Source organism: Contarinia nasturtii, unplaced genomic scaffold, assembly GCF_009176525.2.
Source record: "Contarinia nasturtii isolate CC-2019 unplaced genomic scaffold, AAFC_CNas_1.1 Cnas_scaffold_350, whole genome shotgun sequence".
Classification (NCBI taxonomy): Eukaryota; Metazoa; Arthropoda; class Insecta; order Diptera; family Cecidomyiidae; genus Contarinia; species Contarinia nasturtii.
The window spans coordinates 3,821,210-3,846,829 of NW_022197705.1; the positions used below are offsets into that span (position 1 = coordinate 3,821,210).

General features: G+C 33.7%; 2 protein-coding genes across 3 annotated transcripts in view; both read right to left on the bottom strand.

Moving 5' to 3' along the window:
* The window catches only part of LOC116337920 (protein disks lost), a 203,277-nt gene that overhangs the window by 103,716 nt on the left and 73,941 nt on the right, over positions 1-25,620 (bottom strand). The gene's annotated exons all lie outside the window — the stretch shown is intronic.
* LOC116337921 (brain tumor protein) overlaps positions 2,978-25,620 on the bottom strand; it is a 94,340-nt gene continuing 71,697 nt past the window's right edge. The window contains exons 1-3 of one of the 2 annotated variants that reach the window (XM_031762890.1): positions 11,737-12,031; positions 7,656-11,475; positions 2,978-6,816 (exon numbers count right to left, since the gene is read on the bottom strand). In XM_031762890.1, coding sequence (XP_031618750.1) covers positions 7,886-10,645 — 2,760 coding nt within the window. In that variant the 5' untranslated portion in view covers positions 10,646-11,475; positions 11,737-12,031 and the 3' untranslated portion in view covers positions 2,978-6,816; positions 7,656-7,885. Of the gene's footprint in view, positions 6,817-7,655; positions 11,476-11,736; positions 12,032-25,620 lie in introns of those variants that run through there. The other variant, XM_031762889.1, reaches the window with a different exon arrangement.

Consider the following 25,620-nt stretch of genomic DNA (forward strand, 5'->3'; position numbering starts at 1 on the left):
CAGTGTGCTTGTATATTTTAACTTTTGGCCGTTACTTTAGCATTTAATGATTGAAAGAAAGACGATGAGGCAAAAAATGTATCGTTCATTTTCTCGTTTCTTTTTCACTTTTGCTCTTTTTTTCACTCCATGTGTACCACCACCTCCTGGCCTTTTCATACGCATTGAACGTTGTCTTCATACAGACGCTAAACTGAATATTAACGTGCATGGTGTGGGTAATTTTTACGGCAAAATTGGATTTTACTGAAAATTCGTCGTTTTCTCTCATACTCATAAATATGTATGTTCGTATTAAATCTAAAATCGGGTGCACACTCTCTGTCTCCGAGTGCAAAAAAAAAGACCAACACGTAAATAAAACGACGAATAAATATTCCACGAACGATGGGGAGAACAAATAAAAAAGGTTGTATATGTGTGCGGGCGCGTGGACGCAAATCTACTAAAAAATACGAGCGCTAGTGATTGAACGAATGAAATATACAATTAAAATGGATTATTGGGATCCAGATTGGTTTTTTATTCAAATAAAACACAAGCACGCGTCGCTTATTATTTTTACTTTTTTTTTTTTTCTTAATCGAACAACAACACAAACGTACAATACGGAGAAGATTCCGCCATTTCAACAAATGCAAATCATACATTCACAACGATTTCTCGTGGCCAATTGTTCGCTTATCTCAAATGGTTTCTACTTCATCTGTGTTGTTGCCTTGATATGCTTTCGGCTATCATTTTATTTGGTTTTTTTGCGGGGATATTTTTTGTTCGACCGTATTCAATAATGGGCGAAATTTTGGTAATTAAGAAATCTCCGACACACAAACACAAAAAAAAGGATCTCGTCAAAGGTGAGCTCTATTCAATACAGATTTATGTAAAATGCGTATTCAACACGAAAGCAATATTTGGGCATTTCCCCCCTATTCTCATCTCTATCGTTCTCTCACATTCTCACGTCTGGGCACCAATTGCCATTCAAAATTCAATAATAGAGAGATTTAAAAAAAAAAATTGTTTTGAGATTCGGGCAAAACCACTTGACTTTCAAAAACCAAATGCAAATTTATTGGAGTGTGCGAGAATTAAATGACTCACTCAGATTGATTATATTATATGGAAATGTTGATGTGTATTTTATTTTCGTGGTGAGTGCAACAGAAAATGCTAGAAAATGTTGGGCGAGTAAATTCTATATTTATTTTGTCGGTGCTTATGGTTTCATGTTTTGAAATTGGCCAAATTGAAAGCATTGCAGTCAGTATTTATTGAACCGTTTTAATTAGAATTTGAGAATACACAATACAATAAAATGCCCACATTTGATTGAGTGTATGGCATATGTACTCGTACTGTGTAGTTTATCAAGTATTTTTGCATTTTCTCTCTCTCTCTCCTCCTCGTGGTCTCATCCAACAAAAATGCATTGAATTCATAACAAGAGTAGGAGCGAACAGAAAATAACAAAACAATAAAAATTCAATAAAACCAAAGAATCTGAAAAATCATAATCACAAACCTTGAAAATGTGTATATCACTGCCGAATTTGTAAAGAAAATGGAAATTAATGCCAAACAACAGAAGAATTTATTTTTAAATCATTTAATTCAACAAATGTTCAGTTTATTTTTCATGTCTTACAATGAAAAAGAATAAAAAAAACTAATTAAAAAAAAATCTTAAGCGATTCACAATAATAAAATGATAAAGTGATAATAATCATAATAATAATAATAAAAAACAATACAAAAAATCATTTGAATGCATGTAATCTAAAATTACAAACAAAACGAATACTTAATAAGTTTCCTTGGATCATGCAATTGCAAGGAAGTGAAAATGGAGGAACATCGTTTTATAATTCAAAAAAAAAGATAGGAAAATGTCATATCATCATTTAAGGAAACCTGTACTGTATGTGCTTGGCTACGTCATGAATGTTCCTCCGTTTTCGCATCTTCCAATTTTTCAATTGTAAATATAATGATAATCATAATAAAAAAAACACATTTTTGCCTTAGCGCCTATAGTGCTACATAGAAAGAAAAAACTACATATGAACTGAACCAACAATCGAGATTATAAAAGCCTACACAAATCGTTTCAACCCAATTGGTTTGATTTGTTGTGGTTTTCTTCGTTTTTTTCATCTTCATTTTGCATAAATTATGATTTAATAAACAAAAGAATATCTTTTTTTTTTCAAAAGAAAACAAAATTCGTAAACACATTATATTAATAATAAATCAAACAAATAATAATAATATAAAAAAAATTCAGTCATTTGTAGTAATTGATTGATTTTCTGTTTGTTGCCATGAATGGTTTTTGAATATATCGCGTGTTGTTTCTATATTGAAAATATCTACATTTCAAATGTAGCATCACACATACACAATCGATAAGGAAAAAAAAAACATCGTAATTAGCTTCTTACATTTTAAATTAAGAGCAATCAATGAACAAATGCAATAAAAAAAAAGAATTAATATAACTAAACATTATTAAGTAGGATAAAAAAATAATACTATTAAAAATATAGGAAATAAATTGAATTCAATTTTGCCAGTTTTGTTGCATTCATCTTAACTCCGGAGAGATTGAGAACTCATTGACATGGAGCACTTGCAATATTCGCACTTATCTTTTTCTCTTTTTGTTTCAATCAATTTTTCTTCAAACAGTTCAATATTGCTGTCATGTATCTTATATGAGGAACTGATGAATCAAAGAGAAAATTTTGTTTTGATTTTCACATATTTTGATTTGCTTTTTTTAAAAAAAAATACTACACAAGAACTCCTCTTGTCTATTACAAAACAAACGAACAAAGCAAACAAACAAAAAAAAATAAGGCAAAAAATAGCTAAATATAAGATATAAAATTATCAACAAGTTTTTCATTTTATCTAAACATTACAAAAAAAGAAGATGATTTATTGATTTGAGAGGGTGAAAATATGCTTTCGATCAAATAAAAAATTGAAATAAAATGATTCGAGATTGTTTCATTTGTTTGAGAATAGCAAATAGGTTTGTTTCCTTTATTTTTTTATACAAAAAAGAATTAAATTAAACGTTATTAATGTGTAAAATCCTGTCGTTTGTCAAACAATAATTAAACGAGAACTCGTTAAAATTAAACATTATTATATGGACAGTGAAAAAGTCTCTCTCTAAATATTAAGGATAAAACTCCGTACAACACGCTGTATATCGCTTAAATGTTTTTGTTTCTTCTACTCTCTTTATCTTTCTCTCTTTCTCTCTTGTTTTCTTTAAGTAGAATAATATAAGTCATAAAATCGTTAATCATATAATGAGAGCAAAAGCGGCGAATACAAAGAAAAAAAAATAATTAGTATATGAAACGCACAAAATAGAAATGCATGGGTTTTCAATTAGTTTTGTTTGGGTATATACTATAATAATAATGAAGTCAAAAAAGAAAAAAAAATATATCAAATAATAATACAATTAATGGATAAAGAAAATAGCGCATAAAATTAATCAACAAAATTCCATTCGATGCCATTGTCATGTTCATTTTTCTTTTCTTTTCGTTTCGTATAAATTATGCATGTGTGAATGTATTTAAATTGTAACTTTTAGTTAAATGTAGTTTGTTGTAGTCAGTGTTTGTGTGTTTCATTTTCTTCCACCCGACTGTTTTTCTTCTCTCTTTTTCTCTCGCTCTATTATTTTTTTTCCTGTATCAATTTTGTTTTCCCTTTAACTCATGCATTCATTCACGTTAGCGCAAGGAATGTCATCTGTTTGTCATTCCTGAATTGATTCTATTTTATATATATTTAATGTCAGACTCTTTAGATGTGTTTGTGTGTGTATAATATTTCACGTCATAAAATCTATTTTAAATTCTAGCATTGAATCTCGGGATTTTCGCGTGAAATTTTCACAGTGAACTGAGTTGTTTTAAACTTTAGTTTAGGCTTATTGTAATCAGTAGTTGTAGACAATTAATTTGTGACACGATAAATGAAAACAGAAAATGATAGAAAAAAAGGGTGAAAACAATTATTATAATCTGGCGAAAAAAGAAAGATTCTTTTTCTTCACATTTCACTTGAATATGCTATAAACCACGGTTTTTGCTGTTGCCTGTGTGTATGTGTTTTTTTTTTGTGAATTGTGTTCTCTAAATACAATTATGTAACATTGAAACATTTAGAATATTTAGTTGATTTATTTAGTTTGGTTTTACCTATGAGCATATATTGGTTTTATTTGTTTGGTGTATGCTATTGGATCAGCACACAACCGTTTATTATTATGATTTTGTATGCGATGTGCTTAAACATTCGATGTGCATACTTGGCGTCGCATCATATTTTGAATAATTGAATTTAGTATACGAAACTCGGTCGGTGCAACGTGTCTGTGTGTATCGACCACATACGATTACGTGAGCAAAAGCATCGTTAATAATCAAAACTAAAATATGTACGAATTGAATGAGAGAATCATCAATTCAAATATACAACAAATCAACAATCATTTTCAATTCAATTCGTTCGCGCGCTTCATCTAAAAACCATATCTAATCATTTTTGTTCGGCGACTACACAACATCAATACAACAATTTGAACGGATATTCTGATATTTTATTTGTTTTGATAGATCCCAATTCAATTCACCATTCGGCTTTTAAGTTCGATTATTAACAAGGCTTTTTCGTGTTTTTTTTTTGATGCGATGGCAAAATATGCACACAACTCAATGACATGTCTATCATCTAAGACATCGGCAACAGAATCAGAAGAAGGGACGTTACACCCCCCACTTTCACATGCTCATGGCAAACAATGGATTTTCTTTGTTCCTTTTTCTTTAAAAAGTCACCAATCTCAATGAATGTGTATGTTCATTTGATATAATGCAAATATAAATAACTACATTGACACGACTTGAATTTCTAACCACTAAACTAATTTTAAATTTGTTAATGTTGCTGTTGTTTTTCTTCTGCTTGTCTCTCATTATCATTTTTTTTTTGTTTCAAAAATTCATAATTCAAATTTATCCATATAAAAAAATATACAACTATTCTATAATCTTGTCTCCCTCGTCAAAAAATCTTTCTTCAGTTAATTCTATTTCTCATCATAATCATCATGATCATCGGCGGTGTATCATTTCGAAACAAAATTAACATTCGTGTTATATATGTTTGTATGTGTATGTGCTTTAATTTATTCGCTTCAAAAAAAAAACAAACAGATAAATAAACAAACGAACAAACAAACAAAAAATTCGAGATTGTTGTCTTTCATCCAATTTGAAAGCACTTGTTTATCATTCATAGTGTGCAAATATATAAAAGAAAAATGCTCGGTTTGTCCGCACAGTTTTATTTTTTTTTTTTAATTTGAAGTATAAAAAATTGAATGATTATTATTTAGAGAAAAAACTGTAAAATTTGTTGGAATCCGAGCATAATAATTTAATATTATTCTTAGGTAAATTTTTTGTTTTTCTGTTTTTTTGCTTCATTTGTTTCATTATTTTGTATAATGAGAAAGAATTCGTCTGATGAAGTAGTATATTACATTCATTGTAAATTTTTCAGCAAAAAAATGACGAAAAAATCATAATTCTCATTGGCATAAGAACTTGGTCTCTCTGAACTGGCAACTTGTGTGCATTGTGAAAGATTGATATAATAATAGTTTCATTAATTTTTTTTTAAGTTTAGTTTTAATTTAACATCGGTTTTAAGAGTCTTTGCTTTAAATAAAAAAGTGCATCGGTGTCTACACTCAAAACTTGTGTTACACAGAATATTTCTAACGACGATGTTTTTCATGATATTAATCATTTTGTTTATAGTCTATCCTTTCTTCATTTTCATTTTGAAAGTCCATTTTTTTTTGTTTATAATATCCAACTAATTGATTTACCACTATAATTGCTACAGCCAATAATAAATTGTGCAAATATTTTAAATTTGCGATTATTTACTTTCAGTTTGGCTGTATTTCATATCTCCTTCCACTCACTTCATATAACATCGAATCAAATTAAATAGTGTGTGTGTGTGTGTGTTTTTTTTTTTGCGTTACTTTTCAAACATATATGGATATATATATTTTAAAAAGATAAATTAGACAAAGAAAAAAAATTAAAATAGAAAATACACATAAGAAAAAACTCATAATAGCTATTATAGAGGCGTATGAATCAGTCCAAGAAATGGAATTGTGTTTTCATTCCATATTAAGTTACGATAAATGTGTTTTTTTTTTGTTGTTGTTTTATGAACTATTTTTCATTTTTTTTATGTCTCAATTTTTCTTAGCTATACAATACGAGTAAATATAGTTAATGCATAAAGGGAATAATTGTTTTCTTTAAAAAAAAGACATTTTGTTTTAAGTAAGCCATTTTCAATAGTTAATGTGTTTTCGTTTCGCTATTAAAGTGTATAATGGACAAAATGCCAAACACTTGATTTTTTTTCCTTTTCTAAGCCAAGAAACTCTTCGTTCTTCAAACAAAAAATTCAATAAATTTCGCTATATACATTCATTTAACGTTTCAGTTTGAAATCTCTTTGCATTTTTTTTCTATGCAATTTTATCCCATTGTGATGATGGGCGTAGTATGTCGATCAATTTGGTTTCTTTCTAGTTTTCATAATTTTGTTTAATTTTGTTTCTCATCTCTGCAGGAAAGTGTGTGATCCGTCCAGCTTGATTCATCTTCGTCTTTCGTCTTCCAATTTCATCACTTATAACATACACATTGCGCGCTTTTTTTTGTCCACAATTTGTAACAGCATCGATTTCTACGAATAATAATTCATTATTTATCTTATAATTCAAAATTACACACAGTTTTTTTCAATGTTATTTACTATGTCTAATGAAATTGTGGTATATCTTTGTGTTTTTTTCTTTCATTCGGCTTAATTCTTCTCTCGTTTCAATCGTTCAATTTCAAAATTGTTAATGAAAACATTCAGAAAAATTAAAACTTAAGCTGATTAATTCCATTTATGTGAATGGATTTTTGTTTTTGCTTTGCTACATTTATATGCTTGAATTGAAAAATAGCGAAGTTTACAAAAATTGCATTGGAAAGAAATGTTGTGGCTTAAGTTTGTGTGTGTTTTTGTCTCAGATTGGCTGTTTTTTTTTGCAAACACAGATTTGTTAAAGTTTTGCGTGCAAATATAGACAGAAGAGCTTTTTTACGGCTTAAAGTATCGATTGAAATTTAATGTTTTGTTTTTTTTTTTGCCATAATTGATTTCTTTCCATCAATCTCAACGTTATTTTTCAGACTCTTTATCCTGTTTACTTCTTTAAATTTTCTCTTTACTGTTTTTTATTTAGCTCGTTGATTTTTCATTATTTCATCAAATCAGTCACAGCTGATTTATGTTTAAACTTATTCTGGATAATATAATTATGTTTTTATGTTTCATTTAATCTCCACTTCATCGGGCCATTGTTATTCTTTTTCTCTTATTTTATATAAATTAAAATAATAGATTTAACACAGTAATAAAGAGGTTGAGAAATTCTTTCATAATTTGCATTTGCAATAAGTGTTTTAAGTAAAACTAGATTTTCATTTGCATGTTATTTCATCGTCATGCTTTTTTCTCTAACATTTAATTACCTTTGTTTTTGCTGTTGCTTTAAATGTATTCAGGAACGTCTGATTATTGGCCGCCAGTCCAATTTTACTGCGCTGTCGTTTCTATGAAACTCGTTGTGGAGATGTTTTTCTGTTGTTATTGATGTTTTTATGTTTATGTTTGTTGTTTTATATGTTGTTTTTGCTGCTGTTGTTATAGCTTTTGTCCTTAGCTGCGTTCTCTTGGGAAGTCCTGCGTCCGAGGTTCCGATTTAGTTTGGTGGTACCAAAACATATCGATAGATGTACAAACGATAGTCTTTGCTGGCTAGCACAACGCTGCCGTCGTCCATGAGTGCTACATCAAAACATTGAGCATGTTTAACTTTGCTTTCGAGTGCCGATACCAATTGGCCGTCTTGTGTGAATATGGTTAAATTGAAATTGTTATGGTTGTCAGCGATAAGAATTTCACCAGTTGAATTAATGCCAACACCAATTGGATAGTTGGTGATGCCTTCACCGCCAATTTGACGTAAAAATACACCTTCATAGCTGAACACTTTTACACAATGTGCTCGATTATCACTGATGAAAATTTCCTGTTTATCATTGACCACAACGCCGTTTGGAAATTCCAAATGTTTGCTGCAACCAAATTTCTGTAGAACATTTCCAGTTTGATCAAAGATAATAACGCGCATAACTTTGCATTCAACGACCACAATGCGTCCTTTATTATCAACAGTGACACCCCGTGGATGTTGTAAAATATTTGCGCCAAATTTCCGTACAAATTGACCATATTGATTGTAAATTTGAATTTGATGGGTTGGCGAACGTTCGGTAACAATAATATCGCCCGATGTTCTTACAACGGCCACACGATTCGGATAGAGTAATTGACCATCGCGTTTGCCACATTCACCGAATTGAAATTTGAAACGTCCCTCTTTGTCGAATATTTGAATGCGATGATTGTTTGTATCAGCAACGATAATATCATTTTGTGCATTCACTGCAACGCCACTTGGCTCGGTGAATTGACCTTCGGTCACACCGAATTCACCAAATTTACAATGATAGATCATTTTCTGGCGTTTGATTTGTGACTTTGGCGGGAACATTGGTGTGGTCATCAATTTTGATGTCAAATCCAATAGGGCATCATTTTGATTAACGCCATTACCACAATTATTCAATGGCATTTGATATTGATCGGCAATCAAATTGATGATATTCTCTGAACCACCGTTGCTCCATTTTTCATATGGATTTTCGGTGACATTTGTTTCGCCAAACGAATGAATGAATGGGCCCAAACTGTTTGCGCCATTGAAACGTTTCGATATGATGTTCGAATCGAATCCACTGCCAATCATTTGTTGCGATTGTGAGGCACCAATAATCGAACCAGATGCATTGGCAAATGCACGATCCATGAGACTGTTGTTGCCATTTTGTTGTTGCTGTTGGCAACCGTTCAATAGCTGTGCGGATTGTTGTAGTACTTGTTGTGATTTCTGTTGAAGTTGTACTTGCTGCTGCTGCTGTTGTTGATGTTGCTGCTGCTGCTGTTGTTGTTGTTGTGATTGTACATGCAAATTGATCATACTGTTGGACGGGCTATTGCCATTCGTAAGAATGTTGCTTGTTGGACGTGCAATTGGTGGTTGTTGTTTGCTCGGCAATTCGGGTGTTGAACGAATGTAACCGAATGTGTTACGTACGCCAACTTGGATTGCCTGATAATTTGACACGAAATCCAATTCAAACGATGTCTGCAAATCTTGAATGTTCGATAAGAACGATTGTAATTTACTTTCCATGAGCCGTCGCAACGTAATGGCCTCTTGTATGCCACCGTTTTTAGCAAAACGTTCAACCAAATCACAATCACGCAATATTTTTTCAACTTGATCCTGTGACTTGCTGGTCGATACGGTGTGCGATAAATTCTTCGCATTGTAAACATTCTCCAATTCTTTGAGTAGTTCGGTTTTGCGTTCGTCAAGCATTGATCGATAAAATTGGTATGTGTCGGTGATTTCATTTTGTGCCTTTGTATATTGGCCTTGAATGCGGGCCGAAATATTTTCAGCACTTTTTATGATGGCTCGCATATCAGCTGCCTTGCTACGCACCTCGTTTACAATTTGCAACAGATTCTCAACCTGTTTTGGTGTCACCTCATTGATATGTTCGCATTCATGTAAACCGGCTGGATGCTCGTTAATCATGCAATCTTTGCATACCGACACATTGCATGTACGGCAATAAAATTTAATCAATTCATTTTTATGACGCAAACAATGATAAGTGCTGCCATTGCCGTTGGTCAATTTATTATTGTTGCCTATTATTGAATTAGCCGATCCGGATAGAACAGCTGTTGATGCAGTTGTTGTTGTGATTGCCATCGAATTATCTAATCCATTGACATTCATCGATGACGATGATGATGATGACGATGGTGTTGATGCTGGCATTGTTGATCCTTGTGGTGGTGCAATTACCGAACGATCTGTGATCGATGACACACCCGACGACGATCCATTTGATGTTGTCATACTTAATTTACTGACAATTGTTTGATCGTCTTTTAAATTCACCGACAATCGATTCGTTTCAAATGTATTCATGAGTTTGCTCAATGTGTTTGGTTGACCGTTGGTCTCGTTTATACGGAAGACACTGTGTCCTTCGAAACAATGCATGAATTGATGAGCTGTTACACAGTTTGCACACAAATAATTTGCGCATTCAATGCACTTGGCTACTGCGTCAGATTGCTTACTTTTGCATCCAGTACAACGTGGACCGTTTGAACTATTCGATCCAGATGATTGTGAATCCAAACTACTCACTAAACCGCTACTAAAATCGTCACAAATTGCTGAATCGCTGACTGGTGGCGATGAACCGCTCAATGTTAATGGAGAATCAGATAAATAATCAGCTGGTTCACCGAATGATCCAATTGAATTACCGCCTGGAAGCGATTCAAATGATGGTGTGGGTGATGTAGCCATTTTGATGATAATTGCTACGAATCATGTACACAAACAATATTCTTTTTCGAATTCGAATTGACTTTGGTCTTCTCTTTCGCTCGTTCTCTCGTATTCTCTGTGTCGCTTTCTCTATTTACTGAATTATTGACGCACTTTGACACAAATTTTTGCTGATTTCAACTGACGCAATTCTAGAATAACAAATGAAACTCTTGTGGTGGGCAAATGATTTTTTTTTTTGCATCGACGTTGACGTTTGCTCAAATTGTTTTATTTTTCTTTTTGAAAACTTTTTATTCTCTTTTTAATTCGTCGTTTAGATTATTTGCATTAAATGTTTATGTTGCGAATGTAATTGGATAATCGGAATTGTTTTTCATTTACTTTATATTTTCGTCAACTTTTTTCTCTCTCTTTCAATTCATTCCATCAACAAACATAATTTATTTGATTCTTTGGTTGGCGTTTTACTACGCTTTTTTTTCTCGTTCAACTTGTTTTTACTTTATGCGACGAAAAATGCACTAAAACATCTGTGACTTTTCATTCACACCGAAAATGTTGTGTCTCTATTGTTTTGATTATAACTTTTTATGGTCTGGTGTTGTCATGCTTGTTCGCAAAATATTTTTTGGTTCTTGCTTCTTCTTTATTTTCTTCTTATTATTAAAACGAAACAAAACAAATGAGTTTATTTCTAACTATGTGTGTGTATTTTTTTTTCTTGTTAATTTTCACAACAACGTCGTAACATTTGCTTTTATTATTTTTATAACACGTTCAAAGTTCTGTTTAGTCGTGCACGATGTATTTTTGTAACAAACAACTTTAGTTCATCGGATTACAACCTGCAATGAAAGTGACAAAAACAAAACATAAATTTAGTATATTTGTGACGCAATACTATCTTATTCTATTCATAGCATAAAAATAAAACTATCAATGGGCAATTGGTTGATTCGAAAACTTGAATGCAAGCAAAAAATGAAGATAAAACGAAAAAAATACGCAAAACGTTTTTCACACGATTCAGCCGAAAAAAAAAAATATTACAAAAGTTCAAGCAACAGAAGTGACAGAAAAAAAAATTGTTCAAATAGTTCACGTACAACCGAGTTAGTTCCGATATAGAATTGGTTCTCTTTATGGTTTTAAAATTAATTTCCCTGTTTGAAAAATGACTTTGCTTTTGAAAGTTCTCTGTGTGTGTATGTTAATTTCGTGTTGTGTATGTGTGTTTTTTTATATGTTTGTAAATCTTTTCGAAAAAGCGCACATTCACGAGAAACTATCTTTTCAAATTCACCGTGATTTTCCGTTTAAATTATTGTATTTGTGAGCAAAGTAATTCATAAAATGAAATAAAAAAAACAGTAACACTTGTCAACGTTTTCTCTTCTTTTTTGTCAAAAATAATTTCTTTCTCTAATTTTTCATTTCACTAAAATAAATCTTTTAACGTATGGTTACAATTATTCGTAATGTATTTAATGTTTGATGTGTTGCTGATGTTTATAGTCGGAACTTTTGCGGGGAACAAAATTTTATTCACTTGATTAATTTTTTTTATTATCTCAAAATAAAAACGAAACGAAATCAATGCAACAATTTTATTTAATATGTTTAATCTTTTCAAAAAATATCTCCTGCTTTGTAATTTGAATACGAAGTGGATTTTATTGGCTGCGTTGTATTTGAAGTATTTTAAAATGTAACCATGATTTTTTTTAAATAACGTTTAAATTTTTTATTAATTATTTTATTTTTTTGTAATTATTTTTTTGACTTGACTAAACAAAGTGTGCGAACATTTGGTAAAATAGTGAATAAGTGTTTTTGGTGCTTGGGTTTATTAATTTTTTTTTTGGTTAAAACAGTAAAACGTTTGTCTATAATATTTCATAACAATGTCTGGATGCTGACTGTTGCACGATAACACGGAACAAGAGATGTATATCCTTCGTTTTCCAGCATGCCGAAAAACGCACACTCCGAAAATCACAAATTGAGTTCGAAAATCTGTCTCACTCACACACACAAAGAGACGCGAGCGTTTTGCAAGTATTGGTGCGCGAAAGCATCTCTTTTTTCCTATTCACTTTTCACGGCAAATAATACGAACGTGCAATTCGAAATGCTGCTTTCAACGAACTAAAATGTATGAATATATATATATATATAAAAACAGCCAAAAATTAACTAGACAACAACTACGAGCACGAACACAACACATTTGTACTCGGCAAATGATTTTCTATGTATGATTGAATCACACACAATGACCCAACGCATATTATTCCAAAACAGCGAAAATGTGTGTTGCCTTTCCACTTCGAAATTTGAGGGGTAAAAATTTTTCCGATTTATATGCATGTACATCGTTGAATGGATAAGGCGCAGTTATGGAATAATACCCTCGTGCTCGATTGACAAACAACCCCTCCACAAATGAGAGTTCACTGGAATATGTACGCTCTTCGAACATTCTCTTTCTCTCTTTCTCTATCGGCGAGGTCTTTGTTTGTGCCATGGAACAGTCGAACGAGATCACCCTTATTTGTTGTGTGCACCAGTGTGTACATATTCATGTTGTTTAATCATTTTGCTATCAATCGTACGTTTCATTTCACAACAAATCTATGACGAATGATCAATTCGTATTACACACACACCCATACGTAAACGCATTCATTTTATGCAAACGAATTAAATCACCCCGGAAAATTATGTAAATTACTATTCTCGTTAAAACCAAAATATTTCAAATATAAATGCTGTGCAACGAATGTAATTTGGTGTGCGTGAGTTTTACCGTTTTTTTAATGGCTTGGCATACCGTTCATATTTTATTTTCGGTTTCGTTAAGCAACCGAACAATGTGCACCAATACAATGGCAATATCAAGCGGCATCAACACATATAACATATGAACGGTATTGAGAAGCTGCGCTTCAAATTCATTTCGATCGGCGTGTGTCATTGTATGCATTAAAAATGTACACAGATGTAAATGCAGGCAAGCACCTTTTGATACACTGACATTCACCACAGCAGCAGCAGCAGTAGAAGCAGCGACGGCATCACGATGACGACAACGACAATGTGCACGTACTGCAAGTTTCAAGCAGCGACAGACAAGCCACCCCTAAAACAATACGACAAAAACACTCGCCGTGCAATATATAGCATAGGCGCACATATGCGAAACGGGAAAGAGGAATTTAGTGAATCATAATAATATTAATGGTGTGGCAAACGCAAACAGCAACATACGATGGAAAAGACGCACGGTAAAACGGTATAAAATATTTTGTGCTGTTGAATTGGTTGGGGTGCGAGAAAGAGAGATCGTTGAGTCATACAGCTATCAAAATCAAATACGAACAACGGTGATAGGAACAACAACAAAATAACATAATATACTACAACAGCGGCTGCAGCACGACAACAACACCGAAAGTAGAGAGAATGAAAAAAAAATACACAAAATAAAAAGCATGAAATGAGGAAAGAACGATACATTCATGACGAATCGTACATTGAAGCATTACCAACGATAAAAGCGGTAGTGGTTAGAATTTTTCATGCGCATGTGTTCGATTTCACATACAAAAACAAAGAAAAAAAAAAACGCAATTGCATAGCACAAGCCGCCATCCGAATCAAACAAAAGTAAATATCAGAAGACAACAAACAAAGCCTGCAACTATGAATAAGAACCCGAAAAATCGAACGGGGGAGGCTATAATAAAATTCAGACAAAATCATGATAATATTGACGATATCGACGGTATATCTATTGACGATGATGGTAAAATAATGTGAAGTGCAAACGAAATGCCGAATGTGGACGGCAATGTGAAAATTGAGACGCTCATGGTATGGTACAGCAGCCAAAGCGGCCCAACGTGAAACCGATAAATATATAAATGAATTGAAGGTTTTGATATCGTATTTTGTGTTGATTTTATGATGCTGATTTCGCCCCGGCAACTGTAGATCGCAATGTAAAATCCATATAATCTATAAGACACGCATATTCCGTTTCAAAAACAAGAGACGAAAGTCGATATATATATATACAAACATATATTTTGAAAAGGTTATTGGATTGTATTCCATACTAAATTCGAACGCTAACGCACAATCACTAACGTTATAGGGTTGACGTGTGTATACTATATCGATGTATATATATATTTCTTGAAATAGTGGCGCTTGTGTCATTCGTTTTACGGTTCGCATATATGCCATGTACGAATTAAAAGCGACTTGTTTTCAATATTTGTGTAGCCGAGCACTGAGAGACGTTGGTGTTATTTTATTGAATATTCAGATTATATTTTATATGATTCATATAGGAAGTCGAATCGCTGGTTGGGAGGATGCGATGACTTGGCTTTCGAAATGTTTTACCGATCGCAAAATACCCAACATCAAAAACACTCTGGCTCAATACACAAAGATAAAATATTCACTTTATCTCCATAAATATGTAATATAAACAAGTTATAAAATATCAAAGGGATAAAATGTAAATATTCGGATACACAAACACCCACCGACACGGCCAACACCAGAAAAAATGACACAAAGTGAGAAGAATGTATGTGTATGGCAAGAAACGAGATGGAAGAAAAACGAGTGATGTATAATTCTCATGAATTTATATCATAAGTGAAATGGCACACGCAAGTGAAATACGAATCGACACAGAACAACAAGGATAGCGAATGAGTGAGGATACCGGAGAACGCTCATATATGTCTCATCCGTATATGATGATTTCAATTTTACATCGAATTCGTTTATTCAAAATGTAAGACATAAAAATGCCAAAAAAAGATAATAAAAGCGGCTATGATCGGCTAGTGAGCAAAACAGTCATTGTCAATGGTATCGCATCACACAGTGTTAATGGCCACATTTTCTAGACGTTCAAATAGATTTTCTTCCTTCCGATCAATTCTATTCTGTTGCTGTCTCATCCATCGATGTACAAGTGAATGCTCACATTTTTGTTCGATTTTTTCTTTCTTTTTTCTTTTAAAAAAAGGAAGAGAATGTAGGAAGTGGACTTGATGGAGGAAGACATTATGTGAAACGAGAACAATGAAATGAACGGTAAGCATCAAAGCATGCACATAGAAAAAAGAGCTATAAGCATCGACAAATGCCAGAAGCATCACATCACATCAAATTGAATATAAGTGTGTGTGCATGCGCTTGATGGCTGATGGAACTGTATTCGAAAAACAACAATTTCACACAGCTAAACATGTACATTCGCTTTTTTTGTTCTTTTTTCACTCACTTTTATAATATTTAATACTTTTTGTAAATTCATTCTTTGTGTTCCGGATTATGGATGGCGAATCTGATGATGGCATGCAATGTTCAATTTTCTCCAACTTTGCCATCGATACACAATTTGAATGCTGTTGTTGTTGTTGTCACCGTCTTCATCATTATCTTGTGATTTGGATCGGCAATTCACAGAAAATATCTGTAAAAAGCTTTGGCTTCTTTGTATGCAAACGATGCATAAAGATGAAAATATTATCAAATCAAATTAAGTACACAGCTAACAAACAACCGATTTTTTCTTCTCTCTCTTTTATCTCGCTTGTGATTTTCTTTGTTCAATCAGCCAGACGTAAGCAGTCGCATGGGGTTTGCAAAGGAAAACGATATATCGAATGAAAATGGTATGCATTTTCCTTCGTTTTCATAGATTTTCATTCCATTGTGTTCATAAATAAATTATGATTGCATTTTCATAATGTACATCGCTCATATTGAATATGCATGTTTCATTCTTCGTTGTTCTTTTTTCATCAATCTCTACCTCATGTGGTGTAAGGCAGTCACTTTTTCATGAGATATGTTGATGGGTGATGTGTGTTGTCAAAAAGAGCTATCATTTGCATAACCTTTCATTTTCCAGAGTCAGATATCTCAGCCACAAACAAACAAATATGCAAAGGAAATCAAGAACATTTTATTCATGATCCGATGAAGATACTGACATTGACCGAATGTTTGAATGTACATCATACAAACACAGACACAAACATACACACACACATACACACACTTGTACACCACTGAGACAGAATGGAACCATTTGTTTGTTTGTTATTGACGCCCAACAACAAAAATATTATGTTACCACTTTGAATTCGATACATTTTGTTTGAATTTGCCTGACCGAATTTCGAACATAGACAAAAACAAATTTTCCACTTGTGAGAGCATACAATCAATTTCTTGATGCACATTTATCAAATCGCCATTTATCATTCCACCATTTAGTCATATTCATTTCAGTTTTTCGATCAGTACACAACGTCTAAATTAATCGCCCAAATTAAGCATACAAATTAATCGAAAACGAATAAATCACTGTCAACGATTATCATATATTCATTTGTGACAAAACAAACAGCCGGGAAAATATTTTCGATTCGATTTGGTGGCATGTGGAACGTCATCCATTTTCAATGTATGGCGTTTTATTATTCTTGTTATAAATATCGTTGTGTCTCATCTATCTAACTTTATATAATGCGAAATCCACAAACGATTCGTTCACGTGGCGGCTACTGCACTTTGGCACATAGTGAACATGAAATAACCGCAAGCAGACAGACATTGCACATGTGGCAGACATGTTGAATTTTTTACACTGAGTTCGATGAAACTCGTCCGCTCGTTTACCAACCCCCACACTCTCTATATCTTGCTTTTTATAGTTTTTGTTGGCTTTTTCTCGACTCGAAACACCTATTTCCACATAAATTTGTGACTATTGAGCCGATGCGACAATTCATAGATGCATCGCCATTATATGTCAAAAATCCATAATGCCATTAAAAATTCACTGTGCAAAATGTAATTTGGCATATGTTTTGTATTCATTTTCGTCTCTCTTTATCTTTCACGCTCATTCATTGCACTTCTTGCTGAGTATCGTTGGGGTAAAAATAAAATCACATTATATTGTCTGGTTTTGTTTGTATGGTTTTTTGATTATATTTTTAGCGTCTCGACTAGTTGATCGAGTACACTACCCTCTTTGAAAATATGCCATATATACAGTGTGTGCCATGATGTATGTGTGAAACAAAGAGAGCGCGAGCGCATTATCGTTGTACTTTTATAGCATGCTGAATGCACTGTGCACATCAAAACAGCGACAACAGCAGCAACGATGAAGCAACAACAAACGAAAAAAAAAAAAAAAGCAACTAACCGAATGAAGCGAAGCCCAACAGCCAAAAAATGTGCACAGACACTGACAGTGCAAAGTATGCAAATGGAAGAGGGAACAATAAATATGAAAAAAGAGAAAAAAAATAACAGACACAAAACAATCTAGCCAACAGACTGCACTATGTACTGACACGAGCCATTATGATTCAGACGCACCGGAACAAAAACACAGAGAAAGAGCATTCATACATTTGGCAAAATCACGAAAATATTTTCAATAGCAAAAAAGATGCGACCATAAAAGTTGAATGTCTCTTCCGAAAATTGTTCGTTGCATAAGGTTTTTCACGATCTCTGCCCCACTCTCCTCTCTCCTTTTCTCTCTCTTCTTTATTATAAAGATAGTTGTACGTTCGTTTCATCGCCCCAAAAAATTCATTCATCGTCTGGCACTTTACAGAGTCCTTCGCCCTCTTGGTTTTAATCTTAATTTCATAGACAAACAGAAAATATGGAAATAAGTGTGTGTGTGTCTGTATAATAGAGAATACGCGAATAGCGAAAGGATGAGAGGCAGTAGAGAGACAGAATACGACACGGTCTCGCAAGTACAGTCACAGTTTATCGCCTCGAATTTTGTGAGCGAGAGAGTGCTTGCATTGCACATTATGCCATTGAGTCGCATTTATTACATAAACAAATTCATTTTGCTCCCTGTTTGTTGTTGTTGTTGTTTTTATTCTATAAAATACATAAATGACATCAAGTGAGTATATGTCTGTGAGTATGTGTCGGTCGACGAGATATTCTCAAAACTCCGAAACGATATAGTGTATTCGACACATAGAGAGGCTTATATAAAACACTGTGCACTGAGGGGTGAACAAGGAAATTCAAGAAATGACGGCTTTTCTGAGCGATATGTTACGAGTTTTCAGATGGAATTGAAGTACAATGCCAAAAAAACAACAACACTGTCTGACAATTTATAATGTCGATAGATTCGACTTTCTGTACTTAAATGTATGTATGTGTAAATGTCTGTGTCTGGAACAAGTCACCATACCACATTGGCTATAGAACAAGAACCTGAAATATAATTCAGAAGTTGGTATTTTCCTTTTTCAATCGGAGCTCGTGCAAAACTTCCTCACAAAAGCATTTGTATACAAGCAGTGAATGCAATCACAAAGGATAAACGTACAAAGAAAAAATTAATGTATACAGATAGAATGGAAAAATCCACATGCAGTTGCTATTTTCCGTAATGTGTATTAGGGGGATCTTTGCCGTCAGAGCAGACAGCACAAGTGTATTCGCCCTAGCAAAATTCCGTATAGAGAGTACATAAGCCGGTGAATAAGTTGATGGAACCGAGCACATATATACGGGTAGGTATTTTGTATATAGGAAGAATTGCGACTCAAACGATGTCAGTAACCACCAAAACGCACATTCAATTATAAATACTATGACAATTTCGAAGCGGCAACGATACACAACACTCAGAATCACGCACACAAAACAGCATCAGACGCACCAACACACATACAAATATAACCACAGAACAGACACACACACATACACATACACCGAACATATTCAATGCAATGAGCCATGTTGCCGTTGAATTTAATGTGGAAAAGCGTGCATCGAACCAAAGCCCAAAGGCAGACTGTTTGTGAACTATCCCGATTACATTCATTCTGTCTTTCACTCTATCCCCCGTCACTCCTTCTCGCATAATAGTGTGCATTTCTAGGAAACAAATTGAGATTGTGCATATCCTAGGTTCGTTTTTTTTTTTTACTTGTTCATTTTCAACCAGAGACTGACTATGTACTTGCTATTGTTGCGATTGTATTTGTGGCCTTAAGCATTGTTCAACTATTGTGATTCGCAAAATGAAGAGTTAAAATACGAAATAATTAAAATCGAAGGGAAAATTTTCTAAAAAAAAAAAAACACCGCAAAAGGCTATAGATAAGAATAAAATGCACTCTGGATTCCGTTCTCCATCCATTTTTGGTTTCGAACATTTCGCTACAATAATAGCACACATCAGCATATACAAAGAGTTGTTTTGGGATGTTTGAATGCAATGGGCACGATGCAATCCTGTATTTCGTAAATATAATACGATGGATATGGTCGGTTTTTGGTATTAGTAGTATAGATTGGTTGGCATGGCGGACAGTTGATGTTACATAGGAAAAGTCATAAACTTGAAAGGAAACAAATGCTATGAACGAAGCGAATCAACAATAGAGCGAACGCAGACGAATGTTTCTATTCCAATGGAATTGAAGGAAAATCAAGGAATAGAACGTCGGTAATTTCGACGGCGACGATGACGATGATGGCTACGGTGGTAAGAACAGGGGCAGTGGCGGTGGCAATGGCAACGGCAGCAAAAAGCCAAAAAATACAAGCAAAATTATAAGACTGGTTGTTATTAATTTTTCGATTCCTCTCACCGCTGCATGTAATTTTCAAATGGGTACCCCTCTTATGTGCTGTTCGCCCCACATTATTTTGCATCATTTGCTTCATTCCATTCATTCATCGTGTTCGCCATTCGAGCTTTATATTTGCGCATTTGGAATGTTAAACATTTTCTACTCTCTATCCCAATGTGCATATATATGCTTGTGTATAACAAAGGGGGGTTCGGTGGTTGGCATTAAATTCTTTTTTCTTTTCGTTTTTCAATTTATTAATGATCTGCTAGTTTCGGTTTCCATGCTCACCGCGTTCCATTATGTCTGCATGAAATTCAATTTACTTTGGTGTTTTTGAATGTATGCGCGACGCAATAACCTTTTCAACTCTCTCTCTTTCTCTCATTCATGTTTTGCTTTTTCGCTTGCTTACGTCTCTCGTTCTCTATCTCTCTCTTGAAAACCATTTCCGGATAATCGGATACCGTATTTTGCATTCGCATACAATTCCCACGAGAGAAAGCGAACCACATGAATTTTACATAATCACAAAATGGACGAAAGAGAAAGAGAATGTGCGGCGAACATAATAACAATACATACGGCATCAGACACATAAGGACAAGTATATTTGCAAACATAAGCAATTTCAATACGTGCATGGATTGACCAAAAACGGAAACTATTGAATTTTGTATAATTTTATGTTTCAGTTCTTTTTTTTGGGATTTTTTCTTCTCCTTTCTTTCACATCATTTTTTTTACTTTTGCCAAATTTTATTTTAATTTAACTTTATACCAGACACACACCGGTGCACGGTCAGAGAATAACGAATGAAAAATTCACACAAAAAAGGGGTCGACGTATTTCACATCTTGTGCAATCCAAATGAAAATGATTATATTATGTAAATCAGATGCCAATATTTGGGTGCATCCGCCTGATTGAAATTGCAAAAGAAAAAAAAATATGCGACAAAATGCACATTCCGACTGAAATGCAAGTTAAAAATCAAAAATTGGTAAATTCTATGACACAAGTGAGCAGAAGGAAATATTGGCACATAATAACCACCCAATGATATCCATTGTGCTCTTGTGTTTATGTACGTGTTTGTATATGTACACAGGTAGATTGCGGTGATGTGGTTAGCGGTTTTAATAGTGACTCTTTCGCTGAATCGACATTGTAATGAAATAGGTAAAACTTAATACGTTCATTAATTTTGAATGAAAGACCGGAAATGTGTCACAAACAATTTGAAAAGGGTTTTGTATCGAAATGCTGAAGCAAACCAGATAAGAACCGTTTCGCGGCTATATGGCAAAACATTTATGTACAAAATCTCTATTGCATCTGATCATTTTTCCCGTATTAATTATTTCCGTTGTGGCGAACACGCCGCACGATGGAATGAGAAGAGCGAGAAACGAGGAAAAAATATAGATTGTTTGAAAATCAGGCATTGCCTGCAAAAAGTGCATATTCACGTCATTCTTAATTTCATTTACACATGGCTGTGCCATAGTGTAATGCACATCGTGCATTTGATTTGCAGATTGACGACATTTTTGATGGTATGCCAACGTCATTCGGACACTCAACGAATTACCTTCCGCTTTTTGTGGACGAGGGTTTTTCTATCTATCTCTCTCTCTCTTTCACTTTCGGGCTCTTTTCCTTTTCTCTCAAAGCAGAACACTTGACGATTACGTTACTGGAGCTAAACGGCTAAAAGCCAACGTCGTTTTTCATAATTTGTATTTGTCCATGGTATATGGCAATAGGAATATGGCACACATACACAATAGCATTTATTGCTATTGTTTTTTTTCCACGTATATGCTATGCAATTGCAGTTGATGCAGAATTTTTGATGTAGATCCGATAGACGGGGGCGAACAAAAAGCGAAACATAGAGAAATCATCAGGAAGAAAAATGGTCGCAAAACACAATGGGAAAAAAAAGAAAACTGCAGCATGAGAGAATGAAAAACTATTACCGTTATTCAATTTCTCGATGAGATGAAAAGGAAATTGCACACTGGTGAAGAGTAAAAAAAAGCGCACAGAGACACATATAGATAGAAGAAGAGAAAGAAAAAATAACGACGAAAATGTGGACATGGACCACAGCAGAAAAAAAAATGAACGCAAACAATGAGTCAAATCGTATTTGATAAAACGAAACTGCCCAACTATATATGCAAGCATCGGATGCAATTTCGCTTGTTATCGTTCGAAATGTGTGTATGTGCACTTTGCTGTTTGAAGAGATATCGATTTAAAATATGTGTGCACGTCAGGGGACAACGACGACACAAAAAATTGAAGTGAATGTCTTCTATCTTCAAAACAGGAAATAAAAAATTTGCACAGTGCAATAGAGCTGAGGGAAGAAACAAAACTTTTTTCCCATTCTTCTTATTTCATCGGTTGCCCGTTTCTTCTTCTTCTTCTTATTCTTCGTCATCTTCTGTTTTTTTCATCTGTCGGAACACAAAGAACTATGAACACCGACGTGAACGAGGAATACACGAGGGGCAGAGAGCATCCGCAATGTGCACGATTTTATACTCAAAGAATTTTGCAGGCAACTTTCGAAGCAAAAATAGATAAAGGCGAAGATTTTCGTTTTTATTCGCCATAAATTTGTTTTTGTTCAACTTGTTATTTCGCTTAAGTGAAACTGATATTAAATTACGTACAACAACAGGAGAAAACGGAAGAAAAAAAATGCGCACACACACCCAAGCATGAAGAACAAGAACACGGACAACAAAACAAATACGGAAAATATGTAGATATAAATTTGAACTTTTGTCCCTTTCGCCCGTCTCTTTCTCTACCAGTATACTCTCCGTGTGCGCTTTCCTCACGACTTTTCTATACACAGTTTTAATTTGTTTGTGATAAAATTATACCTTATCAGATTCTTTCTCTCTTTTTGTTTGTAACAGAAAACTTACATGTCTTATGTTTTACTTTATGGCAATGCGATGATTTGCGTTGGTTTGCTCTTTCTATACGTTCTTCAGTGTTTTTTTTATGTTTTATTTCCTATCGATCGACATCATGCATTTCATACATTTATTTTCATCTCAATACCCAAATATATTTTCGTCAAATACAAAAATTTCGATTGTGCTGCGATTGTTTGTCATGTTCATTGAAGAAAAGAACTTTTAACAAAATTGCACGCGTCAATTCAAAATTAAGAGCATCAGCGTTTCCGATTGAGCAAAGATAAAAAAAACACGACGACGAATTTGATGAATTCATCGAATTAGCAGGAAGAAGAAATCCAAACGAAAATTCGTTGATTAAATAATGTTTGGACCAACCCAATCGCTTTTTTTTTACAATAAAACGGAAATAAAGGCAAGGATATCTATCTAACCCGAATTCGGTTTTTTAACTTTAACAAATTAAACAAACTCATTTCATACGGACACACATACGAACGACAGTATAAAGTAAAAAAAAACGCACGGAAAATTATTCGGTTTTTCCAATCCGCCGCTTCGCATTTGTTTTACCAATGATAACAAACAATCAGACCAACTTGAAGAGATACTTAAATTTCTGTGCAAATGTTCACTTGAAGAAAATAACCCAACTATTTTCAGAAACTTTTATTTTCTCAATTATTATCGAAAGTTTTCTTTCTGCATTTTTCGTCTCTTTCTCTCTCACACTCTCACACTACATTCCATTTTCTTTTCTCTCCCGACACCGTTCGGGTTTATTCTGTCTCGCACGGCGCAGACATAATAAATATTCGCTCGTAATATGTTTTTCTGAATTTCACATGGTATGTTCCCGATATCAGCTCTATTGTTTGTATTTTTCTTCTCTGCATAGTATGGAAAAAGTTTAAGTACGTTTTGCAGCTACTCATGCGATTTAAATGTTCTGTTATGTGTTTGTACCTCCTTCCCTTTGCAGTACTTATTTTCTTTTTCTCTTTATATTCATTTGATTTCTTTTGTCGCGAACTTAAGCTAGACGATGTTTTTACGGCGACTATATGCACGCCGAAGTATTTGTTATCTGGAAATATGAATTAAATATAATTCAAATATTCTGTGAAAAAGTGAGTAAGCGTATGTAATGCGTATGTGTAGTGAGCTGCAAAGAAACTTATTGCTTTCCATCGTTACGCGTCTCGTGCAAATGTTTCCTTATTTATTTGGCGTGTGTATTTGTTCATCGTTTCTTTTTATTCGTTCATTGCATACATTGCATTAAAAACGCCATTTTCTCTTCGTGTCTATTTTTTTTAAAGGTGAACCGATCGAACGACGAAGATATATTGAAGTTTATTTTCCGTCTTTTTTTGTAGTGTTTTTCACCCACATTACTTGTTTAAATTGTGCTGTTTTGAAGGAACAGTAACAACCCATCTACATGTATATATGGGTTTTGTATCTTGTGTACAGGGCAAAGTTGTTTTTTTTGTCCTGATATCGCATTTGGCAACAAAAGACCATATGAAATATTTATATGGTAAAATTAATGTAATTCTTTATCGTAGTGTCTGTTTTCCTCACACTTTTACACGCAAACACACACACAAGGAAAAAAAAACATTCCAAACTCACAGTTCTTTCCTTTCATTATGAAAATTTTCGTCTTCTTTTTAGCTTTTCATCGCAAGAGTTATTCAACTTGTGCAATTTGTATATAGAGTATATTCATATTCAATCCACCCTACATTATTGCAGCCGCATAAATATAAATCGGTGGGTTTCGTTTCGTTCCTTTTCCTTTGGATGGTTTGCGCTCGACACAGGTTTTTATTCCATTGAATGCACACATTTAGCTTGAAAATGAAAACATCCGTAGACGTGCGGGACGGTAAATTTCATCTCACATCTTCGAATACACACAAACAGAGAGAGAGAGAGTGAGAGAGATATTTCGAGATTCCAATGTATGGATAAAATACATTATTGAACAAAGTACTTTATCATTTTGTAGAAGTTTGTCGTATTTTTTTTTTGTATTCTTTGCAAAACGATGACTGCCTATGCCGTGCATCAAGTATGCGAATCTTCATTGTTTTGTTTTTATTTCATTGTGTTTCGTATCCTTATCCTCTTGTAGTATTTGCCACTCTATATTTGGCGGTGATATGGTGACGGTGTCTTAAACACTGTAGAAGTGTTCATATCTATCACCGTAAGTTGTCGACTTAGAAGAGACAAAAACAGCCGAGATACAAACGATTTGTCTTTTCCCCATTTTAACATGAAACACACATCACCGAATGAACATTAATGTAAACGTAAATAACACACGTTTTCGCATACACAAGCGGGCGCCCACACACA